The 17,821-nt window shown below is 30.1% G+C and overlaps 2 protein-coding genes across 3 annotated transcripts in view; one reads left to right on the forward strand and one right to left on the reverse strand.

Annotated features, from left to right (window-relative positions):
- LOC130671815 (putative aminopeptidase-2) overlaps positions 1-9,060 on the forward strand; it is a 29,585-nt gene extending 20,525 nt beyond the window's left edge. The window contains exons 19-27 of the mRNA XM_057475903.1: positions 121-279; positions 446-739; positions 1,804-1,987; positions 2,120-2,276; positions 4,118-4,377; positions 4,495-5,147; positions 5,228-5,542; positions 7,090-7,168; positions 7,244-9,060. Coding sequence (XP_057331886.1) covers positions 121-279; positions 446-739; positions 1,804-1,987; positions 2,120-2,276; positions 4,118-4,377; positions 4,495-5,147; positions 5,228-5,542; positions 7,090-7,168; positions 7,244-7,504 — 2,362 coding nt within the window. The 3' untranslated portion in view covers positions 7,505-9,060. The remainder of the gene's footprint in view (positions 1-120; positions 280-445; positions 740-1,803; positions 1,988-2,119; positions 2,277-4,117; positions 4,378-4,494; positions 5,148-5,227; positions 5,543-7,089; positions 7,169-7,243) is intronic.
- A 492-nt stretch (positions 9,061-9,552) lies between these two features.
- Positions 9,553-17,821, reverse strand: part of LOC130671816 (aminopeptidase N) — a 47,238-nt gene continuing 38,969 nt past the window's right edge. For both annotated transcript variants that reach the window (XM_057475905.1, XM_057475906.1), the window contains exons 3-8: positions 17,178-17,485; positions 15,795-15,953; positions 15,421-15,720; positions 12,507-14,108; positions 11,374-11,455; positions 9,553-10,041 (exon numbers count right to left, since the gene is read on the reverse strand). In XM_057475905.1, coding sequence (XP_057331888.1) covers positions 9,892-10,041; positions 11,374-11,455; positions 12,507-14,108; positions 15,421-15,720; positions 15,795-15,953; positions 17,178-17,485 — 2,601 coding nt within the window. In that variant the 3' untranslated portion in view covers positions 9,553-9,891. The remainder of the gene's footprint in view (positions 10,042-11,373; positions 11,456-12,506; positions 14,109-15,420; positions 15,721-15,794; positions 15,954-17,177; positions 17,486-17,821) is intronic.

Genomic DNA, 17,821 nt, shown 5'->3' on the forward strand with positions numbered 1-17,821 from the left:
GAAAATCGCTCGATTTCAGAGGCTTCGTAAAATGCTAAAACTGAAGAATTTTCATCGGAGATTGAAAAAAAAAATATGTCGATTTTTTTTATTACTCTAATTATCATTAATTATTATCAGTTGGTTGGCAACAACACAATTCGAGAAATTTGGTGCTAGGCAAGCTTTTCCATGCTTCGATGAACCAGCATTCAAAGCTAAATATAATATTAATATTCAAAGACCAAATCACTATCATTCTCTCAGTAATATGCCATTGATTAAATCTGTTCCTTCTGCGTAAGTATTTTTTTAAATTTATGCCCACATAAAATAAACAAACTAATATTCAACAAATTGATGATGAAAGTCATTTTTGTGTCACGATCTGAGTTTCGAGATAAAATTAGTATCCAAATTCATTATGAACAATAATTTTTTTACGCGGGATTTATTTATTTTAAAGAAAAACTAACTGGACCTGGGATTATTATAAACAAAGTGTATCTATGTCATCTTATCTCGTGGCTTTTATAATTTCTGATTTTGAATCTGCTACGAATATTAATAAAACTTTCAAAGTTTGGTCTCGACCAAATGCTGTTCAGTATGCTGTTAATGCTTTGGAAGTCGGGCAAAAAGCATTAAAATTTTTAGAAGATTACACTGGAATACCGTATCCAATTGAAAAAATGGAGTTTGCCGCCATTCCTGATTTTGCTGCTGGCGCCATGGAAAATTGGGGACTTGTTACTTTCAGGTTTTTCTTTTAAATATAAAATTTTCTATACACGGAAAGAAATTTATGGGAAGTTTTCCTATGCATTATGGGAATGGTTCCCATAATGGTATGGGAATAGTACCTATACTACTATAGGAATGGTTCCCATATATTATGGGAACCATCCCCATAATAGTATGAGAATAGTTCCCATAATGATATGGGAATGGTTCCCATACCATTATGGGAATGGTTCCCATAATATTATAGGAACCATTCCCATAATGGTATGGGAATCATTCCCATACTATTATGGGAATGGTTCCCATATTGATATAGGAACTATTCCTATAATATCATGGAAACTATTCCTATAATGTTATGGGAACCATCCCTTTAATATCATAAAATTTTTTTTTTGCACAATAGTGTAGAAATTTCCCAAAATTTAAATTTTCTTGAATGTTTCGTGCTGACAACAAATTCTTATTAAAAATTTTAATGTTTTTTTGCCAAATTCGATTTTTTTTTTCAATGTTTGAATTTTTGTTTTTATGTTTAATAATATTTCTGTGTATTGTAGAAGTGATTACCACACTTCTTTAAATTAATTTTTTCATGATAATATGGGAACCATTCCCATAATATTATAGGAATGGTTCCTATAATAGTATGGGAACTATTCCCATAATATTATGGGAATAGTTCCCATACTATTATAGGAACCATTCCCATAATATTATGGGAATGGTTCCTATAATTTATTGGAATGGTTCCTATAATTTATAGGAACCATTCCCATAATATTATAGAAAGTATTCCTATAAATTATAGGAACCATTCCTATAATTATAGGAACCATTCCTATAATTATAGGAACCATTCCTATAGTGTTATGGGGATCATTCCCATAATTATAGGAACTATTCCTATAATTATAGGAACCGCTCCCATAATTTATGGTCGTAATTCTTATGATGGTATAGGAAAAAATTTCACAAAATTATGGGAACCGCTGCCATAATTTTCTTTCCGTGTAACTCTAATTCCAATAAATATTATAAAGAATGAAAATCTATGTGAATTTTTATTTCTATATGTAGAGAATATGGAGTATTATCAAAGGAAAATATAACGTTAACATATTATATGAGATATCTTAAAACTGTTATTGCTCATGAACTCGTACACATGTGGTTCGGGAATTTAGTTACTTGTGATTGGTGGGAATATCTTTGGCTTAATGAAGGGTTTGCTCAGTATCTTGAATGGATAGTTATTCATTCGGTAAATAAATATTTTTAATATACTCTCTTAAAATGAATCACTGACTTGCAGCACTTTTCACTGATTCATTTTAAGAAAGTACACATTTAGTATTAATAGTTTTAAAATTTCCGATGTATTTCTTATCTAAAGGTTTACCCGAAAGATAATCTAATGCAGCAGTTTACTGTGTATGAACTACAATTGGCATTGTTAAAAGATTCGTTTATTCACATGAGACCAATAAACAATAAAATGAAAAATCCGTACGATGATGGAAAAGATTTTACATCAGTCGTATATGGAAAAGGTATGGATACTAAAAAAAAAATCGGTCTATCAGTTGACCCTGCGGGCCAGCCCTAAAACTTTTCGCTGTTTTCGAGCTCAAGAACCTCGAAAACATTATTGTGAATACTAGGGTGTTTCAGAAAAAACAAATTTTTTATTGGTATTCAAAAATTGAAAGTATACCTGAAAATAAAAATTTTGGTGCAAATCCGAGCTCTTAATAATAATATTAAGGTTCGCCTCAATCCATTTTTATATTTTCCATTTAAATAACATAGGAAAAAATTTTTTTTTATTTTAGAATTTTCTAGCTTACAGACTACTCAACGGATTTTTATGCGTATTAAAACTTTGTGTAGGAAATTGAACGCTCTACAAAAAAAGTCTCTTATAATTTTTTGATAAATCCCACTGTTCAAAAGTTATTTAAGCTTCAAGTCAAATTTATAGTAAATTTTGAGATCTTTTCACTTTCTGGCGAAACTATCAGTCTTATTACAAAATGTCATAAGAACTTTTTTGTAGGTAATTTTATTCCTTACAAATTATTACGAATAAAGTTTTTCGAAATTCTGCGTTGTTTTCAAGTTATATCCATTTCAATGTCAAGCTCTTAAAATTAATCAGAAATCTATTTTTTTAAGAGCTTGACATTGAAATGGATATAACTTGAAAATAACGCAGAATTTCGAAAAACTTTATTCGTAATAATTTGTAAGGAATAAAATTACCTACAAAAAAGTGTCTGTGATATTTTTTGATAAGACTGATAGTTTCACCGGAAAAGTAAAAAAATCTCAAAATTTACTATAAATTTGACTTGAAGCTTAAATAACTTTTGAACCGTGGGATTTATCGAAAAATGATAAGAGACTTTTTTTGTAGAGCGTTTAATTTCCTACAAAATCAATTGTTGTGCATAAAAATCCGTTGATTGCTTTATGAGCTGGAAAATTCTAAAAAAAAAAAATTTCTTTTCCCGTGTTATTTAAATGGAAAATAGAAAAATGGATTGAGGCAAACCTTAATATCATTATTAAGAGCTCGGAATGGTACCAAAATTTTTATTTTTAGTTATACTTTCAATTTTTAGATACCATAAAAAAAAAAAAATTGTTTTTTTTTTTTTGAAACACCCTAGTGAATACATTTTCAAACTCTTCGAGCTCGAAAATACGTTTGTATGCTGTTGCTTTCGAAAAAAAACGTTTTTTACCATTTTTTCTCCAACGATATCTCTCAAACGAATAAACCGATTGAGACGGTTGAGGTAGCAATCGACGCGTTTTATCAAGTTCTAAAGCTGATCAAATTTTGAAATTGATTTATCCAGTCGATTTTGAGATATTTCAAAAAAACTAAAAAAAAAAAAATTTTTTAATTCTTTCGACAACGGTTTCTCTTGAACGAATGAACCGATTTTGATGGTTGAGGTGACATTCGACGCGGCTTATAAAGTTTTAGAGCCCAGTCCATTTTGGAATTAATCCATCGAGCACATTAAAAGTTATCCAAAAAAAACATTTTTGAAAAAATTTTATTTTTGGAATATCTCTGAACGCACTTGACCGATCAAGCTCAATTTTTCACAGCTTCAAGATATTGACAAGTCGCATCGAATGACACCTTAAAGTTCAAAATCGGTTCATCCGTTCAAAAGATACAGGTATTTACATACCTACGTACGTACGTATTGATTGTTGTCAATCTTAAACTTCTAAATTGATTCTCAAAAATCTCATGGAGAACTTTGAGACTTAAATCCGAATTTGTTTTTTGACTCGGGCATAAAAATTATTTGATTGCTAAAAAAAGTATTCTGATGGTTGACCGTTAATCGATTTATGATAAAAATTTCAGCTGCAAGTGTGATTCACATGATGCACCACGCATTCGGGGAAGAAATATTCAAAAAATCTTTGCACAATTATCTTGATGCCAATAAATACAATACAGGAAAACCAGAAAAATTGTGGTCAGCTTTTGAAATTAACGTTAATACAAAAGGAATAACCGGAACTAATGAAACCATTTCGACTATAATGGATTCTTGGACAAGTCAAGCAGGATATCCTGTAGTTGGGACCAATGTTGTTGCTGGGTCACTCATTCTTACACAAGTAATTCATTTACTATTTCGTAAATTCTAATTATAGTGAAGAAGAATTATCGGGGGTGGGCTCTATGTAACGGTTAAGATTTGATAACAAATTTTGATAACAAATTTTTCTTGTTAGGAACGATTTTTGATTACGGGACGTAATAATTCTGCTGAAGAATTGTATTGGATACCCGTGACAATCGCTTCTAAATCTAATGCTAACTTTTCAAATACTACTCCAGCGTTATGGTTCGGAAGTCGTGGAATAGTAACTGAAGAATTTGACCTTCGTGATGAATGGTATATTATCAATGTTCAACAAGTAGGATTTTATCGCGTTAATTATGAAACAAACAATTGGAATAATCTGATTGATGCATTGAAATCTAAAAATTTCGGGGGAATCCCTGAAATCAATAGAGCTCAAATAATCGATGACTTGCTCCACCTAGCGAGAGCTGACTACATTTCCTACGATCTTGCTTTACGTGGCACAACTTATCTAATTAAAGAAGAAAATCATCTTCCTTGGCGATCATTTTTCAATACCGTGAGATTTTTGATCGATCGATTCGATGGCCATGACGTTGGAACACTTTTGAAAGAATATGTTTTGAAAATAATCGAACCTATTTATGAAAAATTAGGTTTTGAAGACAAGTTCAATGATACTGAGTTAGATAAATTGAACAGACAGATGATTTTATCATGGGCCTGTCAATTTGGTCATGCTCATTGCATTGATAAAGCGAAACAAATATTTTCCATTTGGCGAGCAATGGAATTTTAGTAAGACTGCGCATTTAAAAATATATCAATAATTGAATGATTTGAAGATATGATATAACCAAATAATTTTTTTTAAACAGTATTTCCCCTGATGCAAAGCCTGCGATTTTGTGCACGGCTTTGAAACATGGTACCTATGAGGATTGGCAGTTTTTGTGGGAGCAATATCGTGCGTCAAATTTTGAATCTGAAAAAATTTTGATTTTATCAGCACTTGGATGTACACAAAATAAAACAGCTGTTAATAAATATCTCAGTATTGCTATTTCATCTGATGGTTCAATACGTAATCAAAATATTGGAAATGTTTTTTCGTCGGTTTATTCTGCCGAAAAATATGGTGTGGATGCTTCAATTGAATTTTTTACGACAAATTATGAAGCTATTTATAAATTGTAAGTACACTAACGCAAAAATCTAAAAAACTGTTAACCCTGTAGGCCATCTCAAAATTTTTACGCGGTTTTCGAGCTCTCAGTAAAAACAAAATCTATTAACCCTGATTAGAAATGTTCATTGAAAAGAATTGATAATTCTTTCGATTCTTTTCAATCCCATGGAGGTTTTGGAAAGTAATGAATGGAATTGAAATTTTGATCATTTGAATACTTTCTAATTCTTAAAATGGAATTCAAAACTATTGAAAAGAATTCAATCTTTCATCATTTCAATAGCTTACAATATGGAACTATTTTAGTATTGAGAAGGATTCAGAAAAATTCAAAAATTTTAATTCATTTGAATTCTTTTTAATCCTGCACTCGATCCGAAATATCGGACTGTTTTGATATTGAGAAGGATTCAAAAAGATTCTAAAATTTCAATTCATTTGAATTTTTTTCAATCCCATACGTGACTCTAAAATTCGAAACTTTTTTGGTATTGAGAAAGATTCAGAAAAATTCAAAAATTTTAATTCATTTGAATTCTTTTTAATCCTGTACTTGATCCGAAATATCGGACTATTTTGATATTGAGAAGGATTCAAAAAGATTCAAAAATTTCAATTCATTTGAATTCTTTTCAATTGTACACTTGATCCGAAATATGGAACTATTTTAGTATTGAGAAGGATTCAGAAAGATTCAAAAATTTCAATTCATTTGAATTCTTTTCAATCCTACACTCGATCCGAAATATCGGACTATTTTGATATTGAAGAGGATTCAAAAAGATTCAAAAATTTCAATTCATTTGAATTCTTTTCAATCCCATACGTGACTCTAAAATTCGAAACTTTTTTGGTATTGAGAAGGATTCAGAAAAATTCAAAAATTTTAATTCATTTGAATTCTTTTTAATCCTGTACTTGATCCGAAATATCGGACTATTTTGATATTGAGAAGGATTCAAAAAGATTCAAAAATTTCAATTCATTTGAATTCTTTTCAATTGTACACTTGATCCGAAATATGGAACTATTTTAGTATTGAGAAGGATTCAGAAAGATTCAAAAATTTCAATTCATTTGAATTCTTTTCAATCCTACACTCGATCCGAAATATCGGACTATTTTGATATTGAAGAGGATTCAAAAAGATTCAAAAATTTCAATTCATTTGAATTCTTTTCAATCCCATACGTGACTCTAAAATTCGAAACTTTTTTGGTATTGAGAAGGATTCAGAAAAATTCAAAAATTTTAATTCATTTGAATTCTTTTTAATCCTGCACTCGATCCGGAATATCGGACTGTTTTGATATTGAGAAGGATTCAGAAAGATTCAAAAATTTCAATTCATTTGAATCTTTTCCAATTTCTCAGAAGTTTAGAAATTCTTATATTATTTTGGGATTGAAAAGTATTAATTTTATGTCCAAATGAAAACCTTGGGGTATAGAAAGTATTCAAAAGGATTAAATTCTCATCTTTTTCAATACTTTTCAATGAATATTTTAAATCAGGGAATTGAATTACAATAACATTTTTTTTATGTATTAGTTACAAAAGTTGGGGCTCTGTCGCAAATATATTTTCCAACATCGCTGGAAAAATATCAACTGAAGAACAAATTCAACAGGTAAAAATAGCTTTTAACAACAAAAATGTTTCCAGTTAGTTTGTAAATTAATCATTAAATTCTCAATTATCTCAGCTTATTTCTTTCGTCCTGAGTCATGAAAAAGAACTAACGGAAATACGAGGCTCGTTAGATGAATCGATCATGAATGCAAGAAATAATCTAAATTGGTCTGGGAATCACTACGAAAAAATTTTCGGTTGGTTGCTCGAACAGAAATCTGAAAATATACTATCAGATGATACGGATGTTTCAACACAAACCCGTGGTGCAGCCAGTTCTGTAAAACCGTTATCATTGATTTTCTTCTTTATCATTAGTATTAGTCTAATATAATATAAAGTTAATGAGTAATCCCTGACAGCCAAGTTGACAGCAGGCTGGTGACAATCTTGTCATCAAATTGTCACAAACTTGTCACCAAATTGGCTTGCGATCAAATTGATGACAACTTTTAGGGAAAGTTGGCAACAACTTGAGGTCAACAGTCACAAAAGCTGAAAGTTGTCATCAGCTTGATCGCAACTAATTTAGACCAATTTTCTGATCAGAAAGTCTGGCTACCAGGGGAATTTTTACGGAATGTAGTAAGTAGGGAATAAATAAAAATTTTATACAAATTAATACATTTTATTATATATTTCAAATATTTCTTAAAAGTAAATGTTTAAAAATAATGTCGAAAATTAAGAAATATAAATATCATTAAATTTAATCATTAAGCAATCGTAGTCTGTAACCAATAATAATGTAGCTATAATTAAATGTTTAGTTTCAATTAAAGAAAAAAAAACAATACTGTTAATGATAGATTGGGTGGTATGAGATGAAAAACGATTTCAACCAAAATCTTGAAATCTAAAATCGTATTTTATCCCGATCCACGCTGCATTTTTGATAGTTGTCTGCATTGAATCTTAGTTTAAATGTCTAGCGCTAGTCGAAACGAGAATGGTAACGTCAACCGGTTTTCAATTTAATTTAATTCACGGACAAATACTGGAACCCTAAACTAGAGAATCTTTAACCCTTCGTCAGTCGCGCTATGAGCGCAGCGCCGCAATTTTTATTAAAAGATCATTTAAAAAGAAAAAAAAATTTCCTAGTCTTTGGAAATTTCATGAGTTCGTCTACTGTACTTTTGAGTGTCGAATGAATGAATGATAATTATTTTTTCGATGTTTTAAATGTTCAAAAAATAATTATTTTTGTTAGAAAACCTGAGAAACGCGGCGATGTGCGTAAACTCGGGCGTTGAATTTGTTCGGATTTTCTGCGCAGTGTTGCCAATTACCACCAGCGACTAATTTCCAGCTCATTTAATTCATCTCTTGCTTTACTATTTTTATTTAATACAAAATTTTTATTTTATTAAAAAATTAAAAAAAATTTAGTCGTATAAGCTTATGTGGTTTTAATTTTTTGAAATCATAGTTATGATACTTGGCAACACCGCAATATAAAATACGTGGCAGGAGGGTTAACATTTTAAAACCTTAAGGTAGTTGTCCTGCTACAATATTGTCAAAAAGTTATGAGCCATATACGCGGTAAGAGTAGGTTAGGTGGTAGTTAAAACGAGACATTGCTTTTGTTTGATACTGTACCCGTGAGAAGTTTACCTACACACTACTCATATATATGTATACACAAATATTATTGAACATTTTCTTAAATAAAAATTTGACAACGTCGCATATGCTCTGCCAGTTGCTGTATAGTGTACTGAGTATATGTTTAAATTTACCGCTCAAATAATACTATGTATACTCGCGTACAGCGTTGTCAGATTGTTTTTTTCCAATTCACCGACATGTATATTTTTTCATTTATTGTTGAACTTTGCGTTGCTATATCTCAACAATGAGATGGTGAATACTTTATTTTTTTTTTTAAATAAATTCAGGACAAATTCATTAATTTTCTGTTAGTTTTTCAAAGTTTCTGACTGTTAGTTTTTTTATTAGAATCACGAACGCGACTTGAAACGCATACTCCTCATTGCTCGCAATGTTAATGATCCGAACTTTGATTATAAATATTTCAAATTAGAGATGGTCAATCGACTTCAAATTTTAATGGTAATTGTATCTTAATACCCTTAATAAGTATAAAAAATTTTGTAACTTTCTGACACTATGCCCATCACCCGACAACTACCTCAAGCGGGAAAAATTTAACGTTTTTGAACCTACGAAGGAATTGATTATTTTTAGCCAATTAAATTGCATGGTCTGACATCGGCTTGTTTCGACTAGCTTAACAAACATTGAAACTTGCGGTTTTAAATCGGGTGATTTGAAAAAATATGTATTAATGATTACTTAAATATGGCAATTAAATATATAAAGTTAATGATGTTGTAATAAAATAACGATAAAAAATTTATAATACTAATAATAATATTATTAATAATAATAATAATGATAATAGTAATAAAAAATATGAATAATAATTTATAATATTATATAATAATTAGAACAATTTATCGAAAATATTGCTGCTTATTAGCAGTTTAAATCACTCATATACATATTACAATATTTTTTTAAATATTTACAAATACATACAAAACAAACCACACAATTTTTATTTCTAATGAGCTGGTATAATAATTAATAACAAGCTCATAGAAAATTTCTTAAATATCTAACAATTCAGATCAAACGACTCAGACTCATTTAACTCATTCATTAAACTTTTTTTTTATATTGTCATCATGTTCACGCGGTATTTCTCAATAACCAATCGCGAATTGTGATGTAATTCCTGTCCAACCATCTAATATTTGCATCAGCTTGTTCGACTGACTGTTGAACAGTTCGTGTAGCACTACCCAATTCACTGCTATGTTCTTGTGCAAAGTCTAATAACTGTAAAAATTCAAAAAAAGGACGTATTTATTTTATGTTTTCATACGACTATAATATATTGCGTCATTCATGGTGTATAACCTTGTTAAGTATTTGAGAAAAACCATTTAAGATAGGTAAAAAGTATGTGTCAAGTGTTACACTTATAAAGTATACTCTTTCGAAAGTTCCTCAGGTTTACTGAAAAAAATAATCGGTAGCAGCTACCGATTGACAATTGGTAGCCACTACCGATTATTTTTCGGTAGCAGCTACCGATTGGCAATCGGTAGCTACTACCGATAATTTTTCGGTAGCCGCTACCGATTATTTTGGTACCAGTTGCCAAAATGATCGGTAGCTGCTACTGATTATTTTTCGGTAGCCGCTACCGATTATTTCGGCACCAGTTACCTAATTTTCGGTAACAGCTACCAATTTTTTTTCGATAGCTGGTACCGATTCCAATCAGTAACGGCTACCAAAATAATCGGTAGCTGTTACCGAATAATCGGTAGCTGTTACCGAAAAAATCAGTAGCTGTTACCAAAAATTAATCGGTAGCTGTTACCGAAAAAATCGGTAGCTGTTACCAAAAATTAATCGGTAGCAGCTACCGATTATTTCGGTAACTGGTACCCAAATAATCGGTGGCGACTACCGAAAAATAATCGGTAGCTGCTACCAATTATTTTTTTCAGTGTTATTAAAGTCGTTTTGACTCAACTTCAACCTTGAATAACTTTCGAAGGAGTGAATTTAGCAAAAAATGTTAAGAGACCTTTTTTGTAAAGCATTAAATTTCCTTTAAGAATATGTATCTTGACCAAAAAAAATTTAATATTTCTAGTAGTTAAAAAAATCCAAACTAAAAAAACAAATTGATGTTTAAAGCACGGTTACAAAGAAACAGCTCGTTTTACGTCAATTCACTAAGAGAGATTTTTTGTAGAAAATTCAATTTCCTTTAAAAATATACATTGCTAAAATTTTTTAGATAGATAATTTACAAGTTTTGGGTAAAAATGAAATTTCTGTCAAAAAACTAAAAGTCGTAACGATACACCTCTTAATATCAATATAAAGGGCTCAAACTTGCATAATAATTTTTTTTTGTCATCAGGAATAATATTTTCACAGTATCGAAAAAAAAAATAGTCGATTTTTTTGGCCCAGTCTAATATACATACAAATATAAACTTTTGAACCAACGGTATTTTTGGAACCTACTCGATGAATTATAATAGATCGAGTAACGCGATATATTTAATTACTTTTTTATAAATTTCTTAACCTCCTTGATTAGTAAAAATGACTTGGAAATAAAAGTGAAGAATATAAAAAATTACTTACGTCTTTTAGTTCATATTTTGTATTTATTTTTTTGGTGGCAGATTTAACAATATTATTGATTGCTAATAAAGATGATCCACAGCTAAAAGAATTAAGAGGAAATAGTTATAGTCACTATCAAAATTACTATTCTAAAAAATATTAACGCATCTGAAGGTCGGAACGTTTTTCGCTTAACGAAAATGAAAACAATTTATGTAATTCGACTGCTTAAGAAATAGTTCCCGACATTGGGGGCGGCCTAAAATTTTCGGCTGACATAGTACACGGAAAGAAATTTATGGCAGTGGTTCCCATAATTTTGTGAAATTTTTTCCTATACCATCATCGGAATTACGACCATAAATTATGGGAGCGGTTCCTATAATTATAGGAATGTTTCACATAATTATGGGAATAGTTACTATAATTATGGGAATGATACCCATAACACTATAGGAATGGTTCCTATAATTATAGGAATAGTTCCTATAATTTATAGGAATACTTTCTATAATATTATAGGAACCATTCCCATAATATTATAGGAATGGTTCCTATAATAGTATGGGAACTATTCCCATAATATTATGGGAATGATTCCCATAATGCAATTGGAATGGTTTGTATACCATTATGGGAATCATTCCCATAATATTATGGGAATAGTTCCCATACTATTATAGGAACCATTCCTATAATATTATGGGAATGGTTCCCATACTATCATGAAAAAATTAATTTAAAGAAGTGTGGTAATCACTTCTACAATACACAAAAATATTATTAAACATAAAAACAAAAATTCAAACATTGAAAAAAAAAATCGTATTTGGCAAAAAAACATCAAAATTTTTACCAAGAATTTTTTGTCAGCACAAAACATTCAAGAAAATTCAAATTTTGGGAAATTTCTACATTATTGTGCAAAAAAAAAAATTTTATGATATTATAGGGATGGTTCCCATAACATTATGGGAATAGTTCCCATAATGCATAGCAAAACTTCCCATAATTTTCTTTCCGTGTAGTATCTATATGCAAAACATTTCCGAAATCTAGTCATCTAGATTTTTTACTTTCTAATTTTTCATTTCGTTGCGCGAAAAACGTTCCGATCTTCTGTTACATAAATACTAAAAAAGCAAACTCACAATTTTCTCAAACGAGCCCATTGATTTCTTAGAAAACTAAATACGAGTGGTTGACCAATTGCATTATTAGCAACAGCACTAAATACACGTGATGTGTCTTGTTTTCTAATTCCCGAGTTTTCAGTAGTCGCCCATTCGAGATACCGGCTTAAAATCCATGGTTCTCTCGAGCATCCAAGTGCGTACATAAGTAAGTCTTTTTCCGATCCTACATTTGTTTTTTGATAACGTTCCCATGCAAAGTCCCACTCAGCTTGCCCACCGGTTCTGATTGCCGTACAATAAACGACACTTTTCAAGTTCGGTGAAATTGGATTACTTGTATCTGGATCTGGCGAATTGCGCCAATTTTGAAATTGCATAACTGCATTACGAACACAATCATCATGACCAAAAGTACACGCCCAAAGAAGTATATCAATACGTGTAAAAACGGTGAGTTGAGGATCGCCAGGAGTGTCTTTAAAACCTACTTCGCGATAGACATTGTCCAAAAGCTTAAGCATATAAACTCTAAACCTATCGTAACCCTGATATTTATTCAACATATTATCAAGATAATTCAAAGCTGTTAGAGCCGATTTCCAAGGTACATATTCCGTTTCATGGGCCAAATAAGAAGTAACATCAAGTGCAGTCGAGTAATCAATTCTTCCAGCACGGGCTAAATTAAGGGCATCATCAATTAGTTGACCGCGATTTATTGTTGATATATCTTTGTAATTAGCTGTGTTTAATTGTTTTATGATTAATTGCCAGTTTACTTTATCGTAATTAACACGATAGAATCCCGTTTCAAGAATATTGAAAATAGCCCATTGGTTATTTGATGCTCCAATGTTTGATAATGACAACGAACGTTGAGCATTCATCCAGTGTGATGGTTTGGTGTTGTTAAAATTTTTGACAGCTTCAGTAGTGTACGTTATTGGTATCCACCATAACGATTCACCCATTGATACTTCTGTAGTACTATTTTGAAGCATAAAACGTTCTTGAGTTAAATAAGCGCTGCCTGATTTATAATCACGTATAACTGTAACCACTGGAAAACCAGTTTGAAGAGTCCAAGTATCCATTATTTGTTTTACGGTAACACTTGTTGACAATACGTGATCCTTGTGCGCTTGATTTGTTAATGCATTCCAAAGATCATTCTGTTCTGAGTTACCGTACGCTTTAGCGGTCAAGTAGTTCGTTAATCCCTGCTTGAATACTTTAGTAGTTAAGAAGTGATCCATCATACGAATTATTGAAGCGCCTTTGCCGTAAGAAATTCGGTCGAATATTTCACTTATTTCGTCTGGGTGTCCGACTTCGATAGATATTGGATGGGATGAAGCCAAAGCGTCGAGATTAAATACATTCTGTACTTCGTAAGTGACGAATTGTTCGAGTATTTTCCAATCTGGCTCTACGGAATCAACACCAATGTACTCGACGTAGCTGGCGAATCCTTCATTTAACCATAGATCCGACCACCAACTGGGAGTCACCAAGTTTCCAAACCACTGATGAGCTAATTCATGAGCAATTACTGTTGCCACACGTTGTTGACTATTACTGGTTGATACGCCTTCTTGAAACAACATTGCTGTTTCTCTGTAAATAAATAAATCATCGTTCAATTGATGAATCATTGAAACATTATTCATTTTTATGAGTAGGTGATATTTATACAACAGGTTGTTAGCAAATTTACTGAGGAGAGACAGACAGTTTTTATGAAAATTTAACGCTCGAAAAAAAACCTCTTATCGTTAAAAATAATAAATGGTTAAAATATATAAAATTATATATGTTTGCAACAAAAAAATATATGATATATTATAGTGTATATTATAAAAAATCATATAGAGATTTTGGCCGGTTTAATATAAAATTATATACAGTAGTAAATATATGTATTCCATATATGTAACTTATATGTTTTTTATATTAAGCTATATATACATTTACATTTACCTTATAATATATTGTATTGATATATTTCCTTTTATATTCAAAAAATATATAATTTTGATATGAAATGAAATATATGGTAGTATATAATTTATATTATATATGGCACCATATATTTTCTTTGTTATATTTAAGCATATATTTTATTCGGTGTAGGTATATGTATATGGGTATATATATTCGCATCAAATTAACTAATTTTGAAAATTTTAACTGGTATTTAAAGAGTATATTAAAATTTAGATCTAATTTAATTGGAGTTGGTCATACGAATAAGAAACTTTTTTTTTCCATACACAATATAAATATATGTTTTTATATATGATCAGAATATATTTTTCGTATATGATAGAAATATATATTTTTATGTATGATAAAAATATAGTTTTCGTATATGACAAGAATATATATTTTCATATATGATAAAAATATATTTTTTGTATATGATTGACATATATATTTTATATATGCTAAACATATTCGGACTCGTATATGATGAATATTATATTTTTTAATATAAAAAAAATATATCAGAAAATATAGTTAAATTGGCCACATATATTTTCTGATATTTATCATATATTTTGACCATATATGATATTTTCATACGGGTAGTCTTTATAAAAATTGCTATTCCTTTAATCTATATTTTGTCTGTTTGTAATTTCAAAATAACAGTTTTTTACTGAATGAGTAATAAAATTTTTTTTTATTTTTGTCTGTCTTTTTGTTCCGACTAATCTCCGAAATGGCTGGACCGATTTTGACAGGACTTTTACGGTCAGATACCTGATGTTATAAGGAGCAACTTAGACCATTTTATTAGTAGAATAGTAGAGTAATAAGAGCTTCTACTTTAATAGGGTCTATGTCTAGAGATACTCTATCGGTTTTTCAATATTCTTTCGAAAAACTAAAAATATTATATTTTTTCGAAACGCCAAATATTTACCTGTAAGTAATTAAGCCCCAGTTTTCCATAGCGCCGGCAGCAAAATCTGGTAATGCAACCATATCCATTTTTGGAAGCGGAAATTTAATTTGGAAATAGTCTTCGTAGTGTTTAAGTATCTTAGGCCCAATGTCTAAACTGTATCGCGCCTGTTCGATAGCTTCTCGACGTGCCCAAACTCCAAACAAATTATCAGCCGACTTCAAAACTTCAAAATCAGAAACTAAAAATGCTACTAAGTAAGTTGACATTGGCACTGAACGTTGATAGTGATCCCAAACATACGAAGGCATTCCACGCCTAATAAATTACAAATTTTGATTATTAAATTTTATTTATTTTTTTACTATTAATTATAATAGTAAGTCACTTACACTGGTTCAGGTTGGCCTATTCGAGGCATATTTGACACAGACGTCATATTTGTAGGTCGCGCAATACTTATTTGAAACTTAGCTTTAAGTGCGGGTTCATCGAAACACGGAAATGCACGTCGAGCGTCAGTGGCTTGGAATTGAGTTGTTGCGATCCATCTGTAGTGTCAAAAATTATTAAAATTTGAATAAGTTATCATAGAATTGACATTTATTGGTAATGTATTTTCGTTACATGAGAATAAATGTATTCTTTTATTAGTTAATCAAATTTACAATGTGAGCTACTAATTCTTTAGAATGATGAATATTCTGTGAGTTATCACATCTCAAACTGTGATTTTTTAATTCTGTTCCCGTGTAAAAAAATCGTTCAAAAAAAAAAATTCAAAAAAAGTTCCAAAAACGTCCTTTTTTGACTCTAAATTTTTTCATATAAACTTTTTTTTACTATCAAAATTACTAACGTTCCTAAAAAGTTCCATTCGAAGTTCTAATCTGTGTCATGTTTAGAAGTTCCATATGCAGAACTTTTTTGGAATCTTTTTGGAACGAATTTTTTTTACATGGGTTGGTTAAATAAAACGCTACCATATGAAACAGTAAATTCAATTACCAAAAAATTTGAAGTTTGAAAACCTGTTTGCTATTATCCGTGTAAAAGAAAATGTTTTTCCAAAAATGTACCTGAGAGTGAACTTCCAAAATTGAAACAATTCTGAACTTTGATTTGAAAATTTGTGTAAAATACTTAGAAATTTGAAAAATTTTCAACTAGTGTGGATTTTTCTTGCGGGTGTGATTTGTTTTTAAATTTGTTACCCAAAATTGATTTGAATTGACAATTTTTCGAGTTCATAATCAGTTCCAATCACTCATTTTTTGGACTATTTTTGAACAAGTCAAAAGTGAAAAAATTTTCAAAATTTTTATCTTTCCTTTTTTTGAATGTTCTTCAAATCCAAAAATTTGTCATCATTTTATTTTAGTTGAAAAAAAAAAAATCGTGGAGCAAAAGCTTTCACAAGCTGAAAATTTTTCACTTTCAATCTTTTTAAAAGTTCCAAAAATGTTCACCGTAAAGTTCAAAATTGTCTTAAGTGGAAATTCAGTCGTGAAAGTTCTTGGAACATTTTTGGAACAAACTTTTTTTTATACGGGTAATAACTGAAAAAAGTTTTATCTGAAACTGTAATAATGTTACGTCTCAGAAATGATGTAAATTTTACAGTTTCCGAGTAGCGGAGTTCGCTAATATTTGAAACTGTAATAAATTTTGAATATACGTTCAATTTTTCGATTATTCTTCTTTCCGTGTTTAATCACGAGATGGAGAATTAACGACTAATCTAAGTAACTTTGAATAACTAATTGGTTGATTACCTTGTTTGGTTTCCCGCAGTGTAAGAACTTCGGTAGAAGCCTTGGAGGTAATCATTGAGATAGCCAATGAACTTTAGGTAAACTACATACTGCGTGCCAGCTTTTAAAGTCTCGCTAGTATGGATTATGTGAAATTGTCTGGCAGTGTCGTTTGTTTGGTCAAATATTTTAAACCATTTACCTACATTTTTAGTACTAGAATTATTATTATATTCTTTTATTGTTGTTCGTTGATAATCTATTTTCATATCTGCTGCATGCAGTGTTATGTTCTTAGTATCCTTTGTTACATTCACATAAATAGTTACCTGATAAAAAATATACATTTTTAATTTATAATAGTAGTACGTGAACTGTTAAAAATTTCAGGAGTGAATACGGATTAAATCCGAAGTAATTACTCTCATGCAAAAAAAAAATTCGAAAATGGTTTTACCAGCCGAAATTTAAGACTATTTTGAACTTTTGTAAAACTTCAATACTGAAAACAATAGAAAGTATAAAATTATGGGATATAATTATAGACAACGAAATGAAAAATTAACGACATTTTCAAAAAATGGAATTATTGCAGACTTATTAACATTAAAATCAGAAATTTTTTATTTTTTAAAACTTTTCTCGAATTTAAAAAATTTAGATTA

This window comes from Microplitis mediator, chromosome 7 (genome assembly GCF_029852145.1).
Source record: "Microplitis mediator isolate UGA2020A chromosome 7, iyMicMedi2.1, whole genome shotgun sequence".
NCBI lineage: Eukaryota > Metazoa > Arthropoda > Insecta > Hymenoptera > Braconidae > Microplitis > Microplitis mediator.